The sequence below is a fragment of the Equus quagga genome, chromosome 9 (assembly GCF_021613505.1).
Source record: "Equus quagga isolate Etosha38 chromosome 9, UCLA_HA_Equagga_1.0, whole genome shotgun sequence".
Taxonomy (NCBI): domain Eukaryota; kingdom Metazoa; phylum Chordata; class Mammalia; order Perissodactyla; family Equidae; genus Equus; species Equus quagga.
The window spans coordinates 52,841,827-52,860,593 of NC_060275.1; the positions used below are offsets into that span (position 1 = coordinate 52,841,827).

At 44.8% G+C, this 18,767-nt stretch overlaps 1 protein-coding gene across 1 annotated transcript; it reads right to left on the reverse strand.

Annotated features, from left to right (window-relative positions):
- Positions 1–424: 424 nt before the first annotated feature.
- Positions 425–11,040, reverse strand: TYMS (thymidylate synthetase). Its single transcript, XM_046672229.1, has 7 exons — positions 10,804–11,040; positions 9,004–9,077; positions 6,624–6,798; positions 4,292–4,393; positions 2,863–3,038; positions 2,431–2,502; positions 425–1,023 (listed from the first exon to the last, which is right to left on the reverse strand). Exons 1-7 carry the CDS (start codon positions 11,003–11,005, stop codon positions 886–888), a joined length of 939 nt encoding a protein of 312 aa, XP_046528185.1. The 5' UTR covers positions 11,006–11,040; the 3' UTR covers positions 425–885.
- Positions 11,041–18,767: the final 7,727 nt, after the last annotated feature.

Below are 18,767 nucleotides of genomic sequence, written 5' to 3' on the forward strand. Positions count from 1 at the left end.
TAAAAATAGTTCTGCTGCACCATGGGGTACCTGGATGCCACAAAGGTGAAAAAGAGTCCACTATTAGCCCTGAAGTGGTTTAGCATCCTTGCTTGCACAGTCCAGGTGTATTCTTAGAGAATTCACACCATACTGAAACCAACCAGGGCAAAATGGTGTTTCCCACTATTTTTTATAACCTTTAAAAAACGCTTTATCCTAAATAATCATTATTTTAATGATAAAATGCAGTTAGAATTAAATGAATCACAGAAAAATAGGGCAAAGTAGTTTAGTCAGCATTTCTAAAATATATGTTAACCCTCTAAGCAGTATCCAAACAAGACTGCAATGTGTTTATTTAGGAGGGTTCAGTTAAATCTATTATGGGCAGACACTGAGCAGAATGGCAATATAGAATTTTTTAAAAAACCAAACAAATGAATGCAGAACACTTCTTTTATTGCAGCAATATAAAAAACACATATAACTTTAAACGTTCATAACCACAGTAACTATACATTATCATTATGACTGAAGTTATTTAACTCACTCAGATTTGGGGGAATAGCTTATAAAATTCCTGAAAATCAATGACCTTCACAAAAATATGGGATTGAAATGCATGTCTGCGTTTTTGTTGAGTGAGTTTTCACTCTCCTGACCTTATTCATAGTCTCAGCATTTTCATAAATCCTCAGATTAACCAAACTCAAGGCCTTTTATACTAAGAGAACCAGCAGTTAGATTTGCTAGTGGCAAGAGCTGTAAAAGTTAATTGATAGGTTACCAACAGATTTTTGACCTAGTTCCTTCTTTCTTTAGAGCAAAAACAACTTTCACCAGGGCATCCAGTCCAACCGCCGAAGACTGACCTGTCCTTCAAACAAGCCCTTTCAAAGCACTCTAAACAGCCATTTCCATTCTGATGGTCGGGTGTGGATGGTACCCTTCAAGCTGAAAGTCTTCAGCCTTGAAGTCATCGATTGTCTCAACTTTTCGAAGGATTTTGAGTTTCGGGAAAGGCCTTGGTTCTCGCTGAAGCTAAAAGCAAAAGACCATTATTTTGCCATATCTGCATGACCTGCTTCAGATTTGTGCCCGTGTCCTTTCATGAAACAAGGACACGGTATTTTACCAACAAAGTGTTATTTTACAGGGTGTAACACTAGACACCTTGTCCCTGGTCTGCAGCACTGTTGCAGCGCCACTGATTCTCTCACACATGCAGAGGGCAAGGGGTTTTGTGGAATCTCAAGGTGGCGTCAGGAGGCTGGCTGCTCACCAGGTCTCAGTTCTTATAATCGGTTGCTCTTGGTACATTTACCAAGGAGAGGACAGTCTTACTTTGTATGTGTAACTCATAGTAGGCACCGAGTGTGGCTGATCCCATGATCCCCAGCCCAACTCCCTGGCAGAAAGGGCAGGGAAAGATGACACCCGTTGACAATTAACAGAAAGAGATGCAAGCCAGGATTTCTGGGATGGACAGACAGCGGCAATGAGGATGTGGACAGACCACAACCTCACACTGTTCTGTCCAGCAGACAGCCAGAGAGAAGCATCTGGATGAGCCCCGAAGTCACCCTCTCATCAAAAGCAGCCAAGCTCCCTCAAAGGAACTTCCAAACCTAGATTTCCTCTGGAAGAGGCTAAAAGGTTTTTGATTGAAAAGTTCTTTCCCTGGGGCTCATTAAGCACACAGGCTCATATTTTTGTCATTTCAGATCATTATGTGTTGGCCACTATAACTTATGGATTTGAATGCACAGACTTGGAAGTTCAGACCTAAGTATTGTATTTAGCCTAAAATTAAGGGGAAATGGGGCTGGCCCCATGGCCAAGTGGTTAAGTTTGCAAGCTCCACTTTGGGGGCCTGGTTCGCCGGTTTGGATCCTGGGTGCAGACCTATGCACCACTCATCAGGCCAGGCTGAGGTGGCGTCCCACACAGGGAGCTAGAATGACCTACAACTAGGATATACAACTATGTACTGGGGCTTTGGGGAGAAAATAAAGGAAGATTGGCAAGATGTTAGCTCAGGGCCACTCTCCTCACCAAAAAAAGAGAAAGAAACTTGGCATGACCTTCCATTAAAGAAAATTAATAGAAAACATTTGTATTTAAGTTCTGCTTCCAGTAAAAATACGAGTTGAAATGCCACTTCTGGAAGGTCCCAACTCCGCTGATCCAAATGCGGCTCTTCCTCTGGTACTGGTATTTAGTACCTCACAGCACCCGTCACATTAAGTTCCCATGGAGGTTGAGGCACATGTCTGCATTGTCCCTGCCCACCACCTGTCCCTAAACTAAAGCCCCTATACTTGGAGCAGGTCATCTTACCTGTCACAGCACGGAGCAGAATGCCTATTACATGAGGAATGTTCTATACACCAATCTTTTATTGAGGGAAGGCACCAAACTCCCAAGTGTGACAGACAGAATTCTTACCTGCGTTTTCAGCGGGTCAACGTGATTCAGGTAAATATGTGCATCTCCCAAAGTGTGCACAAAGTCACCCGGCTAAAGCCCACGGGAGAAAGCAAAACAGTAAATGTTAGTTTCAATTCCTTTAAAACACATCGCTTAAAAACACATTCTATAGAGTATGCAGACATCCCAAAGCTTTTCAGAAAATAATTTAACCAGTGAAGCTTTTGAAGACAGTTGTCTTGTACTATAAACAACCTATATAAACCTGTTAGTTTATATACACCACAAAGACAGGAAAGTTCCATGGAAGGTTACAAAGTGAGCGAGTTCATTTCTTATTTAAAACTAATCAGAGACTGAATCCTCTGCAATTACTATCTTCCATGTTAAAGAATCTAAGAGCTCAGGGTAGCAGGCTGGCAGCAGTCGCTCCTTCTGAGGGCAGCCCACCTTCAGGCCCGTGATGTGTGCGATCATGTAGGTGAGCAGGGCGTAGCTGGCAATGTTGAAGGGCACACCCAGGCCCATGTCTCCCGATCTCTGGTACAGCTGGCAGGACAGCTCACCGTTCACCACGTAGAACTGGCAGAGGGCATGGCAGGGAGGCAGAGCCATGAGAGGAAGATCTGAGGATCCAGCACAAAGGAAAATGAGGAGGGCTGGTGGCTTTAAAGACTCTAACTAGAGGCAAAGTAAAACCAGACACAAACAGAGCCAACGCATATAGTGGAGGTCAAGAGAAAGAGCTACCGGGCCACAGTGAGCCCCTGGACCCACACCTTCCCCTCATGCCAAAAGCAGACCATTCCAGGGGCCAGCCCATGGCTGAGTGGCTAAAGTTCTGAACGCTCCACTCTGGTGGCCCAGGGTTCACGATGTGGATCCCGGGTGCAAACATACTCCACTTATCAGCCATGCTGTGGAGGTGTCCCACATACAAAGTAGAAGATTGGCACAGATGCTAGCCTGGGGACAATCTTCCTCAAGCCAAAAAAGAAGAGGATTGGCAATGGATGTTGGCTCAGGGCGAATCTTCCTTATCAAAAAAAAAAAAAAAAACGCATTCCAGTCCCAGGGATGGCACATTACTGATGGAGACCTGTCCACCAACAGGAGACTTCTGCACATGTACATCTACTGCTGAAGCAATGCTCTTCCATCTGAGCTGAAATTAACTTGTGCTACCATCATGGCAGCAAACAATAAGAGGAGGAATTCATTTAATTCATTTTCAGGGGCCCCAGGAAACCGGTATCCCAGGAACATCCTCCAGTATTCAAAGTCTCTATTCTAAATGCAAACATTCTACTCTGGATATTTATTATGCCTGGTAAAGTTTAATTTTATAACATAGTCTTTAAAGATGTTAATAATGTGGTGGAGGTGATCTGCAACTTCACCTGCCTCCATTTAAAGTTAAACTCTGGGGCTGGCCCAGTGGTTAAGTTCATGCACTCTGCTTCAGCGGCCCCAGGTTGGTAGGTTAAATCCCGGGCATGGACCTAGCACCACTCGTCAGGCCACGCTGTGGCAGCATCCCACATAAAAGAAAGGAAGATTGGCACAGATGTTAGCTCAGAGCCAATCTTCTTCACACACACACAAAAATCTTACACGTATTTTTACAGGCAATTTAAAGCCCTTTTTTGGAGCAAGAATGAGCATAAATACACAATTAAGATCATATGGGTCCAACTGCAGCATCTGAAGGTGAAAATAGGGCCAAGTGTGACTTGCCCAGAGTCACACAATCAGTCGGGTGGCGGGGAGCAGCTCCCAGGGCCCGCCTCTGCCAGCTGCCTCTGTACAAGGCCACAATGCTGTCCTCTGCACTAACGGCGCGGTTAGGACAAGAGAGGATGACGGGGATGCTTTCGACCTTTTGGATTCCAAGCACACAGGATGATTCTTCTGTCGTCAGGGTTGGTTTTGATTGTGTTAATCACTTTTTGCAGTTGGTCTACTCCTTGACCTGAATAATCTGTAGAATTGTCAAAACAGAGAACATGTACACACGTTAATGACAGCATCTTGTGAGACAGCCTTAGTGTCGTTTTTCTCGCTGTCCTTCCACAGCGCCCCTTGGCCCATGGTTACAAGATGACCAACGCACTCTACCAATCTCTCAGATCTCGTTGGGTTACGCTGAGCTCAGGGCCCTGTCTAGGTTCTAAGGTCTGCCCTGTGGAGCCATAACGACATCTGTTTTTCTATGTAGAAGTCCTTTAAATATTTGGTCTGTCATAGTGTCATCTCCTCCACATATTGCTCAGCTTCTCCAGTCTCAACAATCTGTTTCTTCCAGTGGTCCTCACAGGGCTTAATCTCCAAACCCATCAACCATGCTTGTCACACTTCACCACCACAGAAGTACTGGATCTTAAATAGAATATACTATTCCGCACACGTTCCAACTAATAGGACTACAGATTCCTTTCTATCATCTAGACACTATCCTTCCAACACTTTCACCTAAAATTAAAACCTAGCAGCCACCCACCTATTGACTTGTAAATATCAGGAAATCCCTATAATTATTACACCACCTTGTACTTTTCTCTCATTTCTGGTCTCCGGACTTAATTCCTCGCCTTCTGCAGTGGGACTGGAAGCTGAGAAGTGCAGAGCTTCATATCCCCTCTGACCCTACGGTGTCAGCCTGTGCTCTAGTCTACCAGTTCTTAATTTTGGAGGAAGAAAGTCCTGTCACAATCACAGTTCCAAAAAAGTAATATCAAAGATAAAAAAAGATGAACTGTGATGGTACAGTTCTGTACCTGGATTGTGGCGGCGGTTACATAAATCCACATGTGCTAAAACTGTGCACATAACTGTGCGTGTACAACTGGAGAAATCCGATAAGCTCTGTGGATTTATGTAAGATATTACACAAGATGTTATCATTGGGGAGAACTGGGTGAAGGGTACAGGGACTTCTCTAGATTTTTTGTAAATTCCTGTGAACCTATAAACTCTAAGGCCATAATTTTATTAGGCCCCTTATTGAGAATAAATAACACTAGGTGGGATTTAAGGCACAATTAAGCCAGGGGAGTAGCCTCACATCCTGAGGACGTCCTAGGACAGAGGTTGCACACTGACAGACCATTTATTTACCTGCAGAATAGTTTGGCCCACACAGCACGGGGGGACGGTGGGGGGAGTTTACATAGTATTAAATTAACCATTTTAACCACTTTTAAGTATGCAGTCGATGGCTATTAAGTACATTCCCAATATTGTATAGCCATCACCATTATCCATTCCATATTTTTCATCTTCCCAAACCGAAACTCTGCACCCGTTAAACCACAACTCCGCAGCCCCTGGCAGCCACCATTCTACTTTGTCTTGATGAATTTGCCTATGCCCAGCCTGCACAGCATTTTTAAACTTACTGAGGTTTTATTGCAACATTCAAAAGATCTCAAGATCACACATAAAATGCAGACGTTAGGCTTTTATTGAAGAATTCTGACAACATCAGGCCCAAATCTCTCTAGCTGCTGGAGGTGAGAGGTGACTATCCTCTTTAGATGAGCCTCATGCTCCCCAGGTGGCTGGTCTCTGCCCAGCCAGCACACTGTTACTTCCTGCCCACACGCACGCACACATGCACACACTAACTCCAAGGGAGGCATTTGCTCTTGCAACCCCTCACCTAAGGACATGTGGGACAGGAGGCATCAAGGGGCCAGGGCTGGGCTTTGTGACACCCAGGAAGTGGTACCATCAAGTGACAGAGGAAGGTGGACATCCAAGGGTGAGGAGTTTCATCTTCTACCACCCCAGAAGGGTAGGGAGAGAAGGGTGACCCAAGAACTATGCTGTCACATCAGTGTCATCTACAGTGTGCTGGGTGGCTCAGTCTTGAAAAGGGAGACCAAAGCCATAGCAAGGCAATCCCTGGGCGTCTGGTCCCCCAGATGAACTTCCTACCTTATTCCCCAACACAGAGACCATGCTGCTATCTGCCAATGAAACACGGTATGGCAAAGTGCCAAACACACAATCAATGCTAATCATTGAGAGTGTAATCTGACCGTGAGGTTTAGTTGTGCCTTCTGAATCTCAGCCTCTCACAAGGTCAAAGGTATATATCAGCTCCCTACACACTGACTTCTTGTCCCCAGACTTTATTTGAAACAATGGAGCAAACTCACACTATGACGGGGGCTCAGGAAATGGGAGGCAACGCTGTGTCTCCTCACCTGAATCCATATCTTTGTATTCTGCCCCAAAATGCCTCCATTGAAAGCCGTAAACTGGGCCTAAATCCCCTTCTTCTCTGGCAGAGAATCCCAGGCTGTCCAAGAAGTCTCGGGACCCATTGGCATCCCAGATTTTCACTCCCTTGCAAGACAGTTCATTAGCATTTGTGGATCCCTGGAAGGGAAGGGAGAGAGCAGGCATCCAGGTGAATTCTGAGCCATCAGGGCTGATGCCCCAAGCGCCTCCCAAGTGGGCCCCCGACCTTGCTGACACGCTGGGGGACAGGCACTCAACACGTCCCTGCACAGCTCCTCTCTTTACGTAGGCTAGTCCCAGCCCAAACTTTTTGAGGGTCTCCAGTCAAGTCTGACCCCTTCTTTGGAACCATCCTCTCAAATCTTTTTTCCTATTTCCCGCAACCAAATTTTCTAGACTACACACCTCTAACTCCTTTAATTATTCCTATCTCATTTGACAGTTTTGTGTTCCTTAACCAAATGTGTCCTATGTCTAAGTGTGATGCTCCAAAATGAATTTAATGTCTCACAAGCAATCTGTTTGGTGTACCTGAGACCTGGAATATAAGATATTTCTACTCACTGGCCTAATTAGTATCAGCTTTTCATGCAAACATGCCAGTCATATCTTATCTGGAGGTTTGCCACTACAGAGTTATATTTACCCCCAACCTCTATTTGCACAATTAAGGTGGTGTTGGTTTTTTTTCGTTTGTTTTTTTTTTCCAAGTACAAGCCTTATATTTATTTCTTATATTTCATCTCTTTAGATTTGGCCCATGTCATCCTAATCTGTATCCTGATCATGCACACAGGTCAAGGACAGACCCCATCGGCCTCTGGTGCCTCTGGGTACAATGCGCTGTCACCATTAGAAGCAAGGCTATGGTGCCCCACACATGTGGGCTCTGTGCCTGCCCTCTACCCCCCTTCTCTGACCAGTTCCCTGACCCCTCTAGCCTAAATATCTGCACCTACAAAACAGCACAGCAGCAGTACTGACCACACATATTACCATGAGGATTAGACAATACAAGCAAAACACTTGGTGCTCAATATATTGTAAGTACTGCACAGACCCCATCTCTCCATCTTGCTTGCAGATCCCACGTGAAGCGCAGGTACCTTCTGCCTCCTGTATGTTATCGAGTTACCAATGGAGTAACTCTATCAGAGGTGAGTCTGACGTGCTTCTGGTGAGGATTTCTTAGAATCCTGAATTCAAGTTTTAAGGTAAAACAGGTGAAGGCATTTTTATTTTTGAGCATCTCATTTCCTCCCCTTTCTACTGTCGAGTTTGTGCTAATTTTTTCACTTCCAACAATTCATTTCTCAATCTTTCACATATTGCTCCAAGTCTCCCCTTTCTATCCATTCACACTGGGCTCTCGCTGGCTTAAAGATGCCCTCATCTGAGACTTCTGATGATGCATCTGGAACTAGAGGCTCTGTCAGGTGAGACAGGCCAACAAAGAAGAAAATATCCCAAGAATACAGAACTAAGGAAGACTGGATTGGATCTAAATCTAAACCCATTCTAAAATTAGGTAAGAGGTCTTGGGTCTGGTTCGACGGAGACCAGACAACCCACACCAAGTGCTCTTTAGAAGGGATCCCAACTTACAGCACAGCCCAGAACTGAGCCCGTGTCCTCAGACACCCTCTGACCCGGTCTGGACCAGGAGTCAGAGCAAGGGGAAGGTCAGGCGTGGCTGCTGCCTGTCATCACGGCACTCTGCAGCCCTTGCCCGAGGGACCTACTCGGCTCTTTGGAAGAGGTACAGCTTGTTCCTATGCAAACACGAGAACATGGCTGCAATCTATCCTCCGTGTTTGATCCATGTTGAGGGCCTACTATGTGGCAGGATATGTTCTAGGCCATGGGGATACAACAGTGAACAAGAAAAAAAATTCCCTCATGGAAATTGAAAAAAAGCCCTCATGGAGCTTACATTTTACTTATTGATTGCCTGCCTTCCCCTTTGTAGGGCAGGAAGGGGGAGGGCAGCCATTATGCAGCAGGGATGATGTTTCTCTACGGAATAAACAAAGGAGGGGCGGGGGGAGGGTGGGGGTAATCGCAGTCTTAGATCTGGAGGTCAGGAGAGGCTCTCTGAGCAGAGACTTGAAGGCGGCGAGGGAGTGAGTCATGCTACATGGGGGGGAAGAAAGTTTTAGGGAGCAGGAGTGGTAAGTGCCAGAGCTGGACAGAGGCCCCAGTAAGGCGCTTGGCTCTTTCTGAGTGAAGTGGGAGCCACCCAGGGCTTTAGGCAAGGAGTGACATGATCTGACTTTTAATAGGATCTCACTGGTGCTGTGTTGAGAACAGACAGTCGATTTCCAATAGCAGCTACTTCTTTACCTTGATAAACCACAGCAACTCTTCCAAGACACCCTTCCAGAAAACACGTTTGGTTGTCAGCAGAGGAAATTCATCTGAAAAACAGTTTGCCATATAGTTTCAAGATGGGAAAATAGAACACACCACCCAACTTTCTCTGTGGAAGAAAAGTGCCCAAGGACATAACTTTACAGGAGCAACTGGAAAACTTTGACTCCTGCCACGTCAGTGCCCCGGATCAGGGTCGAGTTCCCTGGCTGCAGCACAAGTCAGTGACATAATTCACACTGCGACTGCCCTCCTGAGGCCCTCGACCACTGGACACAGGAATTCCACACAGTGAGACGGGCAGGGCCAGGCAGGGATGCCCCTGTGGAAGGGAAAGACTACCATCCACTACCCAGTTAGGGTGACTCCTTGTGTGAAGGCAACACACAAATGTGCCCTAGGACGAAGCCTGCAGGCTCCCAGGACATTCCGTGATTATCCTGCCAGGGAAAACTTGCTCAGGACCAGGGGAAAGTAGATGTCACCCTGGCCCAAACTGAAGAATAGTTTTTAAATATCTGTAAGCAAATTGACCTCTATCTTTCAAGTGGACCAAAAATGGTAACTATTTAAACACTTTATATGCATGATCCTACTTAATCCTCGAAACAGCCCTCCTTGAGGCACTGTTATGATCTTCATTTTACCGGTACCAGGATGCAAGACAGAAGTTTGCATCAAGCAATAGAGAAAGAAAAATGCAAAAGCTTATCTCTAAATGCGGCACCTATGCAGTCCATGGTATCACTTGCAAAGTTGATGATAGATTTTTCCAGCACCTACTTTTATCAGTATTGCCTGAGTATTATTTCCTCTGCTTTGAGTACCTGGGGAAGGTGCAGACCAGGGAGGTTAAGTAACTTGCCGGCGGTCCCAGCAGGGGGGCTGGAGTAAAAACCGGGTCTGAAGCTTATTGGAGGCCACTGCGCCTGGTAGTTTCCAGTCTCCAGTTGGGTGTGGGGTGGAGGGTTCCTTCCCTGACCACAGTGAATCTGCTTCACTAATAGTGGGTACCCCACTCAAACCACCTTCCACCCTTGAGTCAAGGATATACGTCCTGTGCCCACCCCCATCCCGCCCCTTTGTCCCCTGAAAGCCTGACCCTAATAACCTAAGAAGAGACACTTCTTCCCAGGAGCCATCCTGTCTTTAAGGAAAAGACGAAAAAGAACTTCCAGTCGGACTCGCGCGTTCCTCTGTCGCGGTTTAAGAGGAAGGCTGGTTCGTGAGCCCGCGCGGAAAAAACCGTCAGGAACCACAAGTTCCCGCCCGCGCCTGTCAGTTCGCTCTTCCCGCCGCAGCTGCCCCGCCCACATAATCTTCGCTCCAATTTTCAAAAACTTTGCAAACCGGAACGGCGGCACCGGGATGGAAGAGGAGGGGCGGGGGGGGGGGGGGGGGGCCTCCAGCCAGGCCCTTGGCCAAGCCCGGGCAGATCCTCTCCCACTCTCTAGTATGGGGCAGACACTACTGGGTCGTGCCCGCTTTGGGGGAGACAGCATAATGGGGCGATTAAGAGCACAGGCCTTGGAGCCAGAAGCACGTGCCTGGTGTTATCTCCCAGCTCTGTCACTCCTGTCCGTGTGACCCTACGCAAATCATTTCTCTAATCCGAGCCTCAGTGTCGGCGTCTGTAAAATGCAGATAAGGCTCCCACCCCCACCTCGGAGGATTGAGACTGAGACTAAAGGTGGACCGCGGGGCCCGGCCTTCCCCGAGCGCTTTCCGCGCTGCAGCTCGGAGCCCACCCAGGCCCCGGCCCTCCGACGTCACCTCTCAGGTTGTAGCGCGCCTGCAGGCCGAACACCGACAGGGTGCCAGTGCCCGTGCGGTCCTCCTTCCGGAAGCCGGAGCGCAGGATGTGCTCAATCTGCCCCAGGTACTGCAGCTCCCCGTGAGGCCGCGGTTCCGAGCCCCGCTCCGGCGCGGCGGGCGGCGACGGCGGGCGCTGCAGCTCGGAGCCGAAGGCTGGCATGGCGACGGCGCAGAGGTGGCCCTGGGACTGCAGCAGGCCAGGGGGCGGGGCCTCTTCCGCACACCTCTTTTCCCGCCGCCCCTTCGGCGACTCCGCCTCTTCCGGCTCTGGGCACGTTGGGCCCGCCCCTGCCCGCGGGACCACGCCCCCTCGCGTCCCCAGAGCTCTCCGAGCCGCGGCGGGGCGGGGCCGCGCGCCCGCAGCCCGCGTGCCTCCTGGCTCGCGTAGCGTTTAGCCCGTTTTGAAAGTTAAGAACCCTGGGTCTAGAAAGGAATCTTGAGAGTTTGTATGTTGGTGCGTTGGCTGAAAAGGGCCGCTGTAAGTGGACGGTTTCGGGGTCGGCCGCGCCAGTCACTGATCAAGGACATCCTGGAACAATCTCCACATGTTCGTGAAATCTAAAAACAAAACCCTGTTATTTGAGAAATGTTTCCTGCAGTTAAGAGGGACACGCTGTCGAGTGATTTGCATTTCCGTTTTCTCCCCATCCTCGCTGAAGGGCAGCTGCTGGAGCAAGTGGAATGGGCACCTTTTTTACATGGTTAATGGCAACCAGTCATTTTCAAGTCTTTAATACCCAAAATTTCAATTTTAGTGACATGTTTATGATACAAACACTGGTAAGTAGGAACTACGTGATGAGTTTAAAATGTACTAAAACATGTATTGCACATGCAACAAGCTGTCTTTTGAATTAATTGTGTTTTGGGCACATAGTAGGTGATCAGTAAACTTTGTTACGTCTGGGGCTATGAAGAATAATATGTGGGCTCTGCTGAAACTTATTAGCCATTATTTCTTGCTATTCAATAAAGTCGATGGGTTTTTTTTGTGGTAAACTCAAGTTTGTCTGTGCAAGATTCTGGAATCTTTCTGCAAAAGTGCACCTCTCAGACCCAAGGTTAAAATTTTCCTAACAGGCAAACAGATTCTGGGAGGAGGTAAATATCTTTCACCTGGAGCCCTACCTAGTCTGCTTGGCAGAAAACAGTGTTGCATACCTTTACGTGGCACAAGCCTACACAAAATAAATCTAATCCCAAAAACAGTTTACAAAATAGCTGGACATTTGGGTTAACATTTGGGAAGAAAAATAGTAAGAACAGACTAAGGAAGTGTTTCATGGCACAGTTCACAAACCTGGTGGTTGGAGAGTCTGTGTTCTTGCTATTTGGCTGTAATGAGGGCTCACCGAGGCCATTTCCTAGTGGTGGAGGAAATGCATTGAGTTACAAAATAGATTTATTTAATCTCTCACAATTCTAGGCTAGCCTTTCTGAGATCAAATAGATTCTTCCCCTCCCCCAGCACTTTCCCCACCCCACCACCATACCAGTGTAATAACAGTTTTTAAGAGTCATCTTGTAACCTTGGGCCCTCCAGGAGCAGTTCAACTGACCCCATCTTATCAACAGAATAAAGAGTTGTCTTTCTGTAACTAAGACCCATTGTCCAGTTCAGGCTAATTGAGACCACTGATCCATCAACTGGACCTGCACAAATGCTCAATAAGTGACCTTTTTGACGTCAAGGAGCTAATAGCTCCACCTTCAGATCATGGTAATGCCGCCATTTTGTGAATATGCGTTTGTCCTATGAAGAGGCATGAAGCTTGACTAGCTTGTGCAGATCATTAGCTACCTCACTTCTTACCTCCAATCATTTATTTCTACACTTCAGAAGGCCCTGCCCTTCAGCCCATAAATTGTGCCCCAAGCCCTGGAAGGGGGAGACACATCTGAGGCACATGCCCCCTGTGTCCTTGCAGATTCATCTTGACAAATAAAGCTACATTTCTTTTCCCAAAAGCTAATGCCATAATAATTGGTTTTTTTAATACTCATGGGGCAAGAGAACCCCAGTTTTGTGTGGTAACAATCTGTATCTCCTTTGGGAGTGATGGGCCTTCTGCGTTGTGTTATATTGTTTGGATAGGGTGGGTGCTGGTGGGCTGTCCTCAGACGGGCTGGACATTCTTTTTAATGGGCATTTGGGAAGAGACAGGTGCTTGGTCAGGAAACCTGAAACTCAGGCTTTAGACGGGAATGGGAACCCTTGTTGTCTGGGCTAAAGAGCGCTCCGGGTTGTAAGAAGCTGAAATGCCGCGTGGAGGCGCGGCCCTAAGTGGTCCGGGAGCTGCGGAGTTGCTCACAGGGACTCTCTCAGTGTTTGGGGTGAGACTGTTCTTTCTGGGATTGTCCTGCATGTTGCAGGGCTTCAGCATGCCTGCGGAAGGCCCACTAAATATCGGTATTCACCAATCCCCACACCAACGAAAATGTGTTTCCACACGTTTCCAACCACTGGGAGGAGCTCAGGCTGAAAGTACGCCAGACTATCCAGCTGCACGTTACCCTCTGTTTATTTTCCTTTTGTTATTTTGAGCCAAGTTTAATCGTTCCAGTCGAGAATCAGCTGTATCACAAGGTGACTCTTAAGCCCCAAGAGCAGTCTCCCTGCCCACGGGGAGATTCCTCCTGCATTGTGGTGCTTCGAGGGTCCTGGTTTGCTGTTAGAGAGAGAGAATGGTTCCTTCCCCAGTGGCTGCTCTGTAAATGAGTGATCCTCTCAAACAAGCATATCACTCATTCATCCATCCGACAGGCATTTATATCACAGCACCTGCCTCCTGTCAACAAGGCGCCGACAAGGTCCCTGCCTTCATAGGACTGATGTTCTAGCCGAGAGGAACAACGCGTTAAGTACCCAAACGAGACATCTGCAGGTAGTGAGAAGCGCCGGGATGATCACGTGACCAGGGAAAGGGCGACACAGGGCCTACTTTAGATCCCGTGGTCCGGCAAGTCCTCCCTGAGGAGGTCACATCTGAGCGGAGACCTGATGCTGAGGGGAAAGCAGCAGGGAGAAGCTGGGGAAAGAGCACTGCAACCCCAGTGCGTCTGTGCCGGCAGGATTCGCAGCGCTTCCGTCTATAGAAACGAAAACTAAGGATAGTATTGATGCTGAATCCTATCCCATTCTAGGAAGAAATAATATTTATTAATGGATCCATTAACTTATTGGGGGGAATCTCTTCCTTCTCATTAAGAGCTCTATTTCTGTTTAAAATTTTACTTATTAAGTTTAAGAGTTGTAGAAATTTGAAATGTACTTATGTTATTTTGATCAATTATATACAAATAAGAATTACAATGATAACTCACTCCAGAATGAATATTTGATACCTGGAATTTGGGGTCCCAGGAAACTTTTAATTTTTAGAATTGAAAAATATTTACAGTTTATTAATCAATAAAAGATGTTTAAGCATAAAAATATATTATATTAGGATAAATTCTCTGAGGAAAGTAGAATGAAAATAAGGAGAAAAGGGAATGAGATAGAATTTCTTACTGTTAAAGAAAACCTTGTTTGTGTATTTGTTTAAATGGATGATGCCGGGTATCAGATTGCCATGATATTTAGATTCCACTGGGTACATTTTAAAGTGGGATGAGGGGCCTGGCGAGGTGGCACAGCAGTTAAGTGTGCACGTCCCGCTTCTCCGCGGCCTGGGGTTCTCCGGTTCGGATCCCGGGTGCGGACATGGCACTGCTTGGCAAGCCATGCTGTGGTAGGCGTCCCACATATAAAGTAGAGGAAGATGGGCATGGATGTGAGCTCAGAGCCAGGCTTCCTCAGCAAAAAGAGGAGGACTAGCAGTAGTTAGCTCAGGGCTAATCTTCCTCAAAAAAAAAAAAAAAAGACTGAAAAAAATAAAGAGGGATGAAATAGTTTTGTTTTTAAAATGCTAATATTTACAATACATGGGAAAATTAATATTTTCTATTCCTTCAACTTATATTGAAAAACGTGCAAGAACATATATGACTTTTTCAGGTTACTTTTAGAGTGTATGAGAACAAAAACATTTAAATATTATTGGTCTAGAGAAACCGTCCCCTTTTCTTTGCATAACAAACTCTCAAAAATGTTGGTACAATTAGGTAAAGAAAAGCAGGAAACTAACATTTTTGAGAGCCAACTATGAATCAGGTACTAAAAATATAATATTATTTATATAGTCAAAGCTACCATTTATCGATGGTTATCATTAGGGATTATTTACTGTACTTCTCATAACTACTCTATAAAACAAAAACTATTAGTTTTATCACTTTATAGATAAAGACACAGAGGTTAAGGATCTTGCATAGTCACACACCTGGAAAAGGTGACAGCTGGGATTAAGCTCCAGGTCGGCTTCATGCAAAGGCTTTTTACCGCCCTGCTGCTTTGTGCCTGATCTCTCCCTTTCCCTTCTTCACACTACAAGCTTTTGATAGCTCATGAGCCATAAAATAGTCAGGTTTCTGTTATAACTTATTTTTTGGCACCTTTTCTGACGAATACATCAAATGTATGGTTGCATAGGCTCCATTTATTTGAGATTGTCTGTACATTAAGGAACCTGGGATTCTATCAATAGTATCCTGGTTTGTTACAGCCTTTGGCTCCCATAGGAAAGGCTTCATCTTCATTTGGAGTTGATTGTGTTCAATGGGCTGCCTCTGAACTCTTAAGTTTCTCTAACAAGGCTTTCTATCAATAGCTCAAGACTGGATGAAAATGCTTTAAAGGTTTTGAGGCCTCTCTTTAATTGTATTTCTTTTTATAATTTGAAAGACTGACTATAAATATATCCCCAAAGTAATCTTCAGTGATATATACTGGCAAATGGCTCTCCTATTATTGTATTGCACCAAGGTCCAAATTATGATGTTAAATCTCAGCCAAAAATATCTTGTGTTTTCCAAAAAACATGTATGGCCTCATTAAAAGAGAGCATTGTGTTAATTTTAAAAAGAAACTATGCAGTACACACAAATTCATAGCAGCATTATTCACAAAGCCCAAAGATGGAAGCAACTCAAGTGTCCTTCATGAATGGATGAACAAAATGTGATACACACCTACAATGGAATAGTATTCAGCCTTAAAAAGGATGGAAATTCCAGCATATGCTACCACATGGATGAACTTTCAGGACATTATGCTAAGTGAAATAAGCCAATTGCAAAAGGACAAATACTATATGATTCCACTTATATGAGGGACATAGAGTAGTCAAATTCATAGATACAGACAGCAGAATGGTGGTTGCCCGGGGCTGGGAGAAGGGAGAGATGGGGAGTTAGTGTTTCATGGGTGCAGAGTTTCAGTTTGGGAAGATGAAAAAGTTCTGGAGATGGATGGTGGTGATGACCGCACAATACCGTGAATGTCCTTAATGACACCGAACTGTACATTTAAAAATGGTTAAAATAGTAAATTTTGTTATGTATATTTCACCACAATAAAAAAGCTATGCAGAAGCTACAGGCCTTTAGTAAACAAAGGAAAGAATTACCAATTTTTTCAAAAAGTAAATTATAGGGCCTGGCCCAGTGGTGTGGTGGTTGAGTTCGTATCCTCTGTTTTGGTGGCCTGAGGTTTGCAGGATTAGACCCTGGGTGTGGACCTACACACCACTCATCAAACCATGCTGTGGCGGCATCCCACATACCAAAGTGGAGGAAGATTGGCACAGATGTTAGCTCAGGGACAATCTTCCTCAAGCAAAAAGAGGAGGATTGGCAACAGATGTTAGCTTAGGGCCAATCTTCCTCACCAAAAAAAAAAAAGTCAATGATTATTTATTCTAAATTCAAAAGCAAATTGAAAGAAGAATCCTTCATTAATTAGAAAGTGCACATTTACAGTAGAAGTGATAGAACGCAGACACCTCAGTGATTTGACATTTATTTAATATACAAAGAAATACTAATGTACCATAGAATACAGTAATATGTACATTTGATGTTTTAAAGAAGGAATTTTCATTGTAACTCAACTTGAATAGCTATTAAAATGCCATTCAACATAAGAAAATCAACGGTACTTCATAATATGTAACTGACAGGCATTCCTGCAACCACGTGTATGGCATTATCCTATGTACTTCTGGATTTTCAGGTCTCAGCGGAGGAGGCAATTCTACTTTCTGGGTATAGGATGCATCAGATCTTCTTACCATTTTTTTAAAAAAAGCAGCAATAATTAAAATGTTAATAAATTACTTATTGACTTAGTATATTTTTTTCTTGGAATAAAAGTCCAGAATGGGTAATAGAATAAATACTCTTGGCTTTTGAAAAATTAATAGACGGCAAAATCATGGAAAACCCATATGTCTGGATATTTTTAATAACATTATTTGAAGGGATCTTCACAGTTCCCGTGGTTTGAGCCTCTACATAGACACTGCCTGTGAACCTGAAGTGTTTATCCTGTCCTTACATCACATGGTGTTTGCTCAATAAACTTCGGTGTTTATGAGCCGTTACTTTACTCATTGAGTTTTTTACGTGTGCCTTTCCTGATGCTAATGGCGGTAAGACCAAGGAACAAATGCCTACTGAATACTTAGGATGTGCAGCACCTCCTGTCACAGCCTGTAACTGTGGATCCCAGTCCTGGTGGCTAGGAAGGTTTGGAAGAGGGAAATAAAATACATCGCAAACCAGTCAGGAAAGGCGGCCTGGTCAGGAAGCCACATTACTCAATGAGAATTCCAGGAGAGGGTTCTAAATATATGTTCCACCCTATAAGATAGGAATTCCTGTTTTAGTGAGCTACGTACGTACACCTAGGACTTGTAACAAATATTTATGATGGGGAATGACATGGGAGATTCTTTTCCATCATCTTTCCTGTTATTTTCCTTAGTATGTTTCTCTGTCACTGTGTGTAGGTTTGAGACCCGGATGCATTGATCTAATCAGAACACCGACAAAATCTTATCCACTGTATTGAACAGGATCCACAAAAGAAGAGATTCAGTTAGTAAGAACACTTGGAAAAATGTTTATTCTCACAAATAATGAAAAACATGAAAGTTCTAACAGTAAGATAAAATTTTACATTCATTGGTAAAGTTTTTAAAATTGAAGTGCTAGTTACGATATGAGAAACTGGTATTTCTGCTATCAAAATTGGCAATATATATCAAGAACAATAAAATGTTAACCTTCAAAACAATTCTATTTCTTCGAATCTGTCTAAGAACATAAGTGGAAAATTTGAATAAGAAAAAGCAGTAAGATGATAATGGTTTTGTGAAGATGATAGGATTATAGATAATTTTTGCCTTCTAAATTCTTGGAATTTGTGATTTTGTTACCTTTAGAATTTAAAAACCATAAATTAAAAAAATTAATACTGCCTTTGTGAAAGATCATTTTGTGAGCCTTATTAGTAAATAATTTGCTCAATATCTCAATTTCTTGATATCTCCCATTTCCTATTGTCATTGTACCTGCATCATTCCAAAATCTGTGAAGAGATGATTTCATTGAAAATACTTTTATTTGGCTGTAATGCACAGTCAGCACCCATCTGAGCAGAGCTCTCTGTCTCCTTCCTCAAAAGCCCACAGTGTCTCGCTGAGGCCTTGAGAGTCTGAGCCCCACACACGGTCGTCCAGCCTCCCCTGTGATTTTGTGAGTCAGACAGTGTCCTTCAGTTCTTTTGGCTGAGTCAGTCTTGGTTGCTTGAAACTAAAGAAAGAACCAAAACTCACACAGGCAGGAGGTTCCTGGGCAGAGGGACGCTCCAAGGCCCCTAACGGGAGGGGACACAAAGGACTTCTCAACATCCCTTGTACCAGACGCTCCACTCGTTCTTGCCCCATCTACTCACACTTTCCGCTTTTTTGGAATCTTTTCTGAAGTATTCCGCCCTTTCACCTCCCCATTTTGAATATATATATATGTTGTTATTT